Source organism: Bolinopsis microptera, chromosome 1 (genome assembly GCF_026151205.1).
Source record: "Bolinopsis microptera isolate Bmic1 chromosome 1, MBARI_Bmic_1.0, whole genome shotgun sequence".
NCBI lineage: Eukaryota > Metazoa > Ctenophora > Tentaculata > Lobata > Bolinopsidae > Bolinopsis > Bolinopsis microptera.
Genome location: NC_087072.1, coordinates 17,876,081 through 17,885,746, shown reverse-complemented (window position 1 = coordinate 17,885,746; position 9,666 = coordinate 17,876,081). Strand labels below are relative to the sequence as shown.

Below are 9,666 nucleotides of genomic sequence, written 5' to 3'. Positions count from 1 at the left end.
AGGTATGATAATTGACCATAGAGGACACACTATAAATATGATATCTTGGTTAATTACGTTGAAATTGATTAACGATGTAGCTACGATCTCAGTTTCACGAAGCCAGAAGAATTATTTGATGCGCGGCGCGGCCCAGTGGCAGTAGTGCATAGGCTACAATCGTTGAACCACCTTAGTTTTTTATTAGACGCATCAGTATTCGCGGATGGAATTGCGCACCTAACGAAACACTGATCCATCTCCCAACAAAGCAGTATCTCGCTAAACTACTAACTATGGGTATGCTTGGAGCTACAGTTATAGAGGTAAGGCAGAAAGTTACACAATGGTACCGAGAGCTCGCCCTGTTCTGTTATCAATTTACATAACGTTAATCAACCTGGTGTCGAACAGCTCGGTTCGTGCACGGACGTGAAATTTCTTCCTGAAATGCAAGTCACTTTGTTGCTCCCTCTTTTCAGAGCTCTCAAATCAGAACATGTCACTTCTACAACTGTGTCTTTGAGTACTGGATAGCTCCTTGTTGTTCTGATTCCATCCCAGTCAGGGTTTTGTTCAGTGCAGCCTAAGATTCGTAAGATTTGGTCAGTTTACAAAAATAAAATATTCAACACAGTCTGCACTCATGCACATTGCACTGTAACTAATGTGGATATATTTGAAAAGTGTTTCACAGAGGGGATGGCTACTTTCTATTCCACTTAGATCATTATTTAAAGTTTAAGCTGTAATCATATAGTTCACCCCTGGAGGTGGATTTTGGTAACATAATAGTGACACGAAATTTGCCTTCAGTCGTTAATAATATAATCCCTACTTATACAAAAAGTCTCACCTAGCTTGCATTCGGGCATACTTCCAGAGTATGAGTACGTTGTTCCGTAACTGCAGGTAACTTCGCTGCTTCCAAGGTTGAAAGTTCTTGTTGGGTCAGCACATCTCACCGTCAACAGAATGTCTCTCGTAACAGGTGGTTGAGGAGATAATTCAGTTAACAACCAGGATGAGGGTACTCCATCACAACCGCCTGTAAAGGTGTTTTGTCACAGCTGGGATATTTGCATACTTTCCATCGTTATAAATATAAGATTCGCGCTTTACTTGTTATAATTTATTGTTCTAAAGCCTAATTCTTGCTTTGAAGTCATTCTAGATATTTGAAATTTTCATTTAGATTATAATATTATATGCTTTTGTTTACCCATGCGATATTGAGCAGAGGCCTTGTCATTGTCAACGAATGCCAATTTCGCTACGTCTTTTCTCCAATAGTTTTTCCAATTGACATCACTGCATGTTGAGTCAGACATCAGGACGCTGAACTTCTCGTAATCATCAAGGGAAGCCACTAGCCTAGGAGAGTTACCCAATGTTTTGGAGATTTTCCAAATGCCATTTCTACCGGTGTTACCATCGTAGTTTCCCCGATAATGCCTACCACCAGAGAAACACTTTACAATGTAGTATTGGTTTGAACCAAGGAAAATCTCCAGTGCTCCGACTTCTGTATTCTGGATAATAGAGGCATTTCAATACACACCTTAATAATAATCAAGGATCACCTGATCAGTGATTGAAATACTTAAAATGACCCAACCCATGATACCACATACTTTGTCGGATCTTATTTGGTCGAACCTTACATGGAGCGCTCAGCGTCCACACGTAATCTCAACATTAAATTTCGTCTACTATATTGTAGCCGGACTAAAATGTACGTCCATATTTATGTCCGACCAAAATTATGTTTGTCCATATTATAATGTCTGCCAAAAATAAAGTACTAAATTTGAGTGACTTGTAATTACGAAAACAATTTTGTAACCTCAGATGTGAAGAACCAGACTTCAACTCTCTCCACTGAGTTTGTAATTGTCCGTATCTCCAACGGAATGCCTTCAAGGTCGAATGTGTCGTATGAGTTTCGGTTTATGTTTTTCCAGCCTAAAATAAATGGTATTAATAGCAGAAGAAGTTGCACGCAGCCCCTTATGGTTGGATCTTGATCGTCAATGATATGATTTATTTCATGCTAAGATGTTAGATATAACTATGCTGTCTTGCTATGATACAGTTGCCACTGAACGCATTTGGATGAGGAATAAGTGTTGAATACCGGTTGTACTTGTAAGGAGATTAGGTGACAAAAGCATGAAAAGAGATGGATGTGAACAAGATATTGACGATATAGATAAATTTATAAACGACATTCTAAGAAATTGTGACTTTTAGGACGACCCTCTGTTTTGAAAGAGTCACAGTCTTAACTGGTTGAATCAAGTACATACCTTGCCCAGTTGTAGGTCCTACAAGGAAGAGGGTTAAGAGGAAGACAGTTAGGATGTCTTTGGAGCGGATACCACCTTTAAACTTGCCTTTTCGCTTTTTCGGGTCCCGATATCTACACATCTTTCTTTGTAGAACCATCGAATTTGACATCCACGCTGTATATTTCAGAGTTTAATAAATAAGTTGATATCATCATATTATAATGATAAATAAAATACAAATAACTAATTTATATATTACAAGACGGGGAAGTCACACCTCACAAGCTAGGTAGTTTACCAGTTTTAGTTAATTTCTCTTAAGGAAATACAATTTCTTGAAGTGAGAATATACATGTATGCCAAAGAAATCGTTATCACAGTTCAGATAGAACTTAAAAGAGCTGCGAATATGATAAGCATTTTGTGAATCTGTCGCACAGTCGGGCATACAGATTATTCGTAACGGTAAGCAAAGTTAAACTGGGTATTTCACAGTTTAGCTTATCGTCCTGTCTTGTAAAGGCGGTTCAATGCATTGGATTTGGTGCTTTAATCGACGATTACCCCCACCCCTTTGAACTGTGAGGATTAGGAAGAGGGAGAATATGGATTGAGGAGAGCTGGGGAGCCGGATAAAACAAAGCATTTCGTTAAAGCTATCACCATAAGTTTAGAGGCTGGTCCACTATTCAACCAATCGCATGCCTGGATCTCGAGCATTGACCATTAGCAACCTTGGATTGTATTCACGTGTTGGGGTGATCAGGATTAACTCAGAATGATTCAACAGGGACGCATGAGCATTTCTATTGTCCTGACTCGCCCCGTTGGAACGTGAGCATACTTTACTATATCTAGGCATTAAAACGGTGCTAAATGAACTCGTGAGAGGCCCTTATTTGGATAATTTGCTCAATTTATAGTGGCATGCTAATTTTAGGTGGAAGTTTTATTAAAACCTTATATAACTGAGTATATCGTTTTTATCATTTACTGTTTCACATTTGTCTTATCAACATTCAATAATTTGAATTTAATAACAACATTATATGATCGGAAAACGATAATTTTTTCAACGTTTTGAAAATTATTGCAGGTTTTTTCCGCAGATTCCACATATGATTGATTCCCAAGTCCAAATATCAACGAACAGTTGCAGCGTTCGTGACCTAACTAGAACCCTACCACACTCTTACCGACCTAATATAAACGGATAAAGTGGATTTCAATTAAGTTATAACGGCGAGTGGAACTGCGGAACGGATGCAGCACAAATCAACCTGGTTCACTCTAGATTCCTTATCATATTTACCTATTAGGCTATCACAATTCAGTGATGGTGATTCCTTTGATAACGTGTTATTTTTGATAGAATCATATTGCATTGTACAGCTGTACTTCAATTAGGCAGCCTTCGCAGTTAAACAGTTACTGCAAATCGATTATCGTTTTCAACGTTTGGAGCGTAATTTCAATATTCCAGTATTCGCATTCGCTGGGTTAATCGAATTCAAAATAAAACTAACGTTTATTTTGTAGATGACAGAGTTGGATGGCGTCCAAAACAAGGTAATTTGACCCTTACCAAGAGTAAGACTATCATTCTATCACCGATCATATTACTCGATACATAACACCCTTTGCTTGACTGCTGATGTATAATATACGTATACCATATTTTGAATGAATTTAGGGGAAAACTTGTTTCTGTTTGTCTGAATTTGAACGATTGAGTGGCACTAAGAAATGGATTCTGATCATACCATCTCATGCAACCTTATAACTGACGAAATCTTCATCGCCGACGATGTAGATGCTGATGTCGATGATTTACTAGATATCCCTGATGTAAGATGCAAAATGTGAGGTCTCCTCGTCATATCTTCTGGAGACGATTTGTTACAAAATTGATAACTCCATTAAGAGGGTTTATGTTCAGGCTTTTGGAATACTTTTAAAATAGATTTTTTTTTCAGAGATACGACGGTGTAACTAGGAGGAAGTCATCAATGTTAGAAGAGGGTACGAGAAGGCGATCGTCTGCTTTGGAAGCTAAAGGATTCCCAAGTAATTCATGTTTTAACATGAGAATCTGTTTATTAGACTATTAGAGTTGTATCTTAACCTTTTAAAATATTGTTCAACTTTACAATTTTATAGTTTCAATCGCCTGTCTATGTTCATACAATTACAAGTCTTTGATTTTCGACTACTAATTTCAGCGATCACTGAACCGAAGAATGATGGTGGCAGTGATACCTATGAGAAGAAAAGGGAGAGGGTAAAGCGGGTAAATATATTTGTGTCTCCATCTTCATCAGAAATAACAGAATCCGTACCATATTGTGAAGAAAAATAGTTGTATAACATTATTTGTACACATTTTTAGTACAACGTCTTTTAAAAACGAATGAAACCATACCGTTTCATGTTTCTACAGGTCTCGTACTCATTTTGTAGTTTAGATCAATCCACTGCAAAGAAAGTACACGTACAAATATTTTTCTGAATATTTGTCACCCAAAATATTGTACTTAATAATACTTCACAGGTCTTTGGTTTCCCCATATCGATCCCTTTCATCATCTCTAATGAGTTTTGTGAACGCTTCTCTTACTACGGAATGAGAAGTTAGTGCTATGGTATTTAATGTTTATGTAATGTATAGAGTTGTAATATTAGGAGTCAGTGAACCTATAGTGGGCTGCGATGGATGGGTACTCATTGAGTTATTGCCACCCCATGGCAAAATTAAAATATATCGACTCTGTTACATCGCTTCCTGTGACTACAAAGTTACGCAACAGTAAAAAGAAATAGCAACATGTAAAATAGTATCACATCTTTCTGTATGATTTAATTCATCAAAATGCTCCATAACTCAAATTGTATGCCATTACAGCAATTTTGACGATATACTTTACAAAGAAGCTCTCTATGTCTGACGAGACGGCCACTCTTTGGTTTCACGAATTTGCAGCCTTATGTTATGCCACACCCCTTCTTGGTGCCATCATTGCTGATGTTTTCATAGGAAAGTTCATGTAAGTATTCCCAGTTTGATAATACGCTGAACTAAGAAATGTTATTTTATCGATATTTTTGATATATGGTTGTTCACTATGGTCACCATTGAAATCTCCTTTAAAATGATTTTTCAACGTCTTTAGGACAATTCTGATCATGTCAACAGTATACTTGATCGGGAATGCAGTAATGGCCATGTCTGCTGTTGGAAAATGGAGCGTATTCCAGAACTCTGCCTCCTACGACGAAGCGTCTGGTTTTTACGATTACGTCCCGGAATTCTGGGGGCCTATTCTGGCTCTGCATCTTATTGCTCTGGGAACGGGTGGTATCAAGCCCTGTGTCTCCAGCTTTGGGGGAGACCAGTTTAAAGTTACCGAGGTAAGCTATCTGCTACACACATGTATTCATTAAGTCCTTAAACATTTTAGATTTAATGGTATGGTTACATGTATTATGAAGACTACAGTACGTTTTTTGAACAACTTTAAGGTTAAGCGCCACCCCTCGAACATGATTTTAATTTTTCTAGGGCTTGCAACTACAACGTTTCTTTTCAATGTTTTACTTTTCTATCAACGCTGGAAGTGTTATTGCCACTGCTATTACTCCTGAACTTCGAGGTTAGTTGAATTTGAAAGGTTGCTCGACTGCAACTATAGATTTGAAATTGATAAAAGCGATGATATTCACCACAATGAGGAGTTATCAGTAGTCAGTACTTTGAGTCTGAGCCACTGTTTACTCTCTCTTTCTCTCCTTACAGTTAGCTGTTCTCTTAGCACTGTACTTTTTGTACTAAAAAGCATTTTATCATAAGTATGAGCACTCGCTGCTGTGACCGGGCTCCATTTTCAGGTATGAGTTGTTTGGGGGAGGACACGTGTTACCCCCTTGCGTTTGGAGTTCCAGCATTCTTCATGGTTATTGCCACTGTAGCCTTCCTAATTGCCAGTCGGTGGTACGTAAAAATTCCACCACTTGGAAATCCTATCATCGATGTTTCCAAAGTCACATGGGTAATTCATAATTCGAAATGATCTCGAATTTCTGTAATTGTCCTTTTACGGTAGTATAGGTACTAATTACTAGTACTTATCAGTCGAAGTAAATTACCCGTAATCTTATCAAAATTATGTGTGATTAGAGCTGACGGTGGATTTTCAGGCCATGTTCTTTGGAAAAGAGTCACCGGTGAAATTGTATGGGGTAAGTTCAAAATCCCGGTTTTTATCAGAAAACCCAGCCATAGGACGTAACATTTATTTGAATTTTAAAATTTTAAAAATTGTGATAATTTTTCGATTATCAATTGAACCTAACGTGCTTGTGCAGTAAAATCATTGGATTTAACATATCATAAAAAGTAGAAACCGCATCTTTAGTTAAAGATATGTAATACACTTTAGGCAAAGAAAGTAGAAGAGACGAAACAATTAGGACGAGTGCTAGCTGTTTTCGTTCCATTTCCACTATTCTGGGCTCTGTTCGATCAACAAAGCAGTCGCTGGGTTATGCAGGCGGACAGAATGAATGGGAAAATTGTAAGTGATTGATTAGCATTTTATTAGCATAATTAATGAAATAACATTAATTCTACGAAGGAGCGTTGGCTTCCTTCGTCCATCTAATGAACTACTTTGTCAGAAGAAGTAACATACTGATCAATAATTGTAACAGATGATAATCCATAAGATTTCCAAACAAAAAACACAATATTTGCAGGGCTCGTTTGAGATAAAGCCTGACCAGATGCAAGTGATCAACCCTGCATTTGTTATGTGTCTCATACCCTTCTTCGAGATAGTAGTCTATCCTCTTATGAAGAAAATTGGTATTCCCACAAGGTACTTTGAAAGCTATAAGATTCCCCTTGTTCCTCCGAATAATTCGATCCTAAAACAACATAATATAACCATCGCTGCACTCCTAGTATAGTTAATTTACGCATCTTTTACCTTCCAGCTAAGCGCTTTCTGTTGTTTTATCATTTAATTTGCTAAGATATTAACCCAAACTGTCACCAGACCATCAGTTCAATCTTGATTACTATATTCACATATACTTTATCTCTTTTAGCCCAGCATTCAGAATAGTTGTGGGAATGTTCTTCGCTGCTATAGCCTTCATTGTGTGCGGATTTGTTGAGTTAGCTATGGAGGTAAATATTAAATCACTTAAGATCTGACTGTTCATCAACCGCTGTCGTTTAAATTGTTCACTATTAAGGTTGAAGTAAAAATGATATATAGTATACACTATACCCTCACGTCTGCTAGTAATTTAACTCTGAAATGAATCAGACATATCCAAAGCCAAAATGTAAAATCCTCAACCTTGATCAATTTCAGAAACGTGTATCCAGTTGGAACATTGTACACCCAGACGACATCAGAATACTGAGCACCATGGACAAGGAGCACCAACTTCACGTTCTCACCATGATACCCCAGATTTTCCTAATCACCTGTGCGGAGATTCTCTGTTCTATAACCGTCATAGAGTTTGCCTATGCTTATGTGAGTTGTATTTTTTCTTTGAAAACTTTGCTTGTGAAAACTTCCATTCGGAAATGAAACTGCAATGAAATTAGTGTATTTATTTATGTTGTCTCGACTAATGTCATCCCCGTTGATCAGGCTCCACCTTCTATGAAGTCAGTATGTCAGTCAATGATGCTCATAACATCATCATTCGGCAACCTTGTCGTTGTCATCTTCACCAAAGTGACCAAAAGAGATGTAAGCATGAGCTCAATATTAAATGCTCTATTTTTTGTTATAAATATGGTATAATCTCATGATTTCGGTTTCCATAACAGAATAAAACAGATTGAGGTTATTTTTAAAGGTTGAATTATCGTGAACATTGTTAACAAGTTAACATTGATTCCAAAACCCTCCAATCGTCAACTTATTTCAGCTGTATCAGTACTTTATGTGGGCGGGTATCCAGATATTTGCTTCTGTTCTCATGTATCTCATCTGTCGTCGAGTCCAGGCACCATTGGACGAGTACAAGAAAAGGACTTTGGAGGGCGATGCGGTGGAGATGACGAACACGCAGGATAAACGTGAAGCTTCTTAGGCATTTGAAGATTGACAAGTCTAACAAATGACTAATAGAACTAATTGAACCGATTGATGTTATACTCTGTGATAAAGATTGCGACATATTGGTAATGCACTTATCTATGAGTTTCAATTTAATGCAATTTTAGAAAAATCGGGCGATTCTTCAGAATATAAGAATATGAGATTTGTTTCGAGCAGGGCTCATGTATATTATAAAATTGTATATTTTTGGCTTGATTGCATTAAGAAACTTTTCTTTTTTTACATAAATTAATCGGGACTCACCCGAGGTCTAAAATGGAATTGGATTCATTTGGTAATTGGTTAAATTGATGAAGCTAGATGCTTACGCATGATTACAAGTACACAGTAGAGATATACAGTACACAATGTTCGAGTATTCGAAGGCGGCTGTTACGCGCTTAAATTACGATCTGTTTAACAGTAAAATAAACTAAAAAACAAGTCTAGTTGGCTCATCATTTAATATTGATCATTCGTCACCCTTAATCGATTATTCGAGAGTCGAGACAATACTCAGAGAACATAAAACGCTTTTGGCCGAAGTTCGAGCGAATGAAGAATTGCAAACAAATGATTGAAGAATTAAGGAATGTCTAAGGGCGCAGACTGCATGAGATGCTTTAAGTTTAATGCAGGTCACTACCATATGAAATATGATCATATCAATGGGTTGCCCTTTTATCTACCAATTAATAATTATTCCAGAACCGTTATTGCAAAATGTGAATTCTGAAACTACAAAATGTTTGAATTGGTTGGGCCTTACCGTCGATATTCTGGATTAAAATGTTGTATGTATGCTAAAGAATATACTTTTATTGGACAGCACTTATATTGTAAAATGACGTCAGGGCTACTAAGATGAAATCGAACTTACCTTGAATGCTTCTTATCAGTCATCATTGAAGATTCAGATTTGATAATGACCAGTAACATAATACTTCAATTGTGATTAAATAATTGATTCATTTTTACACTGTCTATTATACATGGTAACCGGTAATTTAATTTCCACGTTTTAGCAATAATATTTTTTTGCAGTTTTGGGTACCGCCATTGACACCTACCTATGTGTATCTGTTACGACGATTAAAGGTATTGCAAATATAATAAGGGTCAAATAGACATTACTATTTTCTATCTATTGCTGTTTGTATTATAATTTTGAGTAAACATTAATCGAGTAAACCGCTCGATTCCCAATCAATCAAAGACTGTGCTATCACAATGATGGCAAGCATGACCGTGCCTATTATATTCACTACTACTTA

General features: G+C 37.0%; 1 protein-coding gene across 2 annotated transcripts; it reads left to right on the top strand.

Moving 5' to 3' along the window:
* Positions 1-3,653: 3,653 nt before the first annotated feature.
* Positions 3,654-9,601, top strand: LOC134811327 (peptide transporter family 1-like). 2 transcript variants are annotated; one of them, XM_063818121.1, is made up of 15 exons: positions 3,654-3,839; positions 4,247-4,337; positions 4,493-4,560; positions 4,822-4,900; positions 5,173-5,314; positions 5,441-5,678; positions 5,830-5,920; positions 6,156-6,316; positions 6,465-6,506; positions 6,707-6,841; positions 7,023-7,144; positions 7,377-7,458; positions 7,649-7,816; positions 7,937-8,038; positions 8,220-9,601. In XM_063818121.1, the coding sequence occupies exons 1-15, from the start codon at positions 3,810-3,812 to the stop codon at positions 8,382-8,384; spliced, it is 1,716 nt and encodes a 571-aa protein (XP_063674191.1). In that variant the 5' UTR covers positions 3,654-3,809; the 3' UTR covers positions 8,385-9,601. The 2 variants fall into 2 exon arrangements, with proteins under 2 accessions (XP_063674191.1, XP_063674182.1); XM_063818112.1 differs by lacking the exon at positions 3,654-3,839 and adding an exon at positions 3,887-4,118.
* Positions 9,602-9,666: the final 65 nt, after the last annotated feature.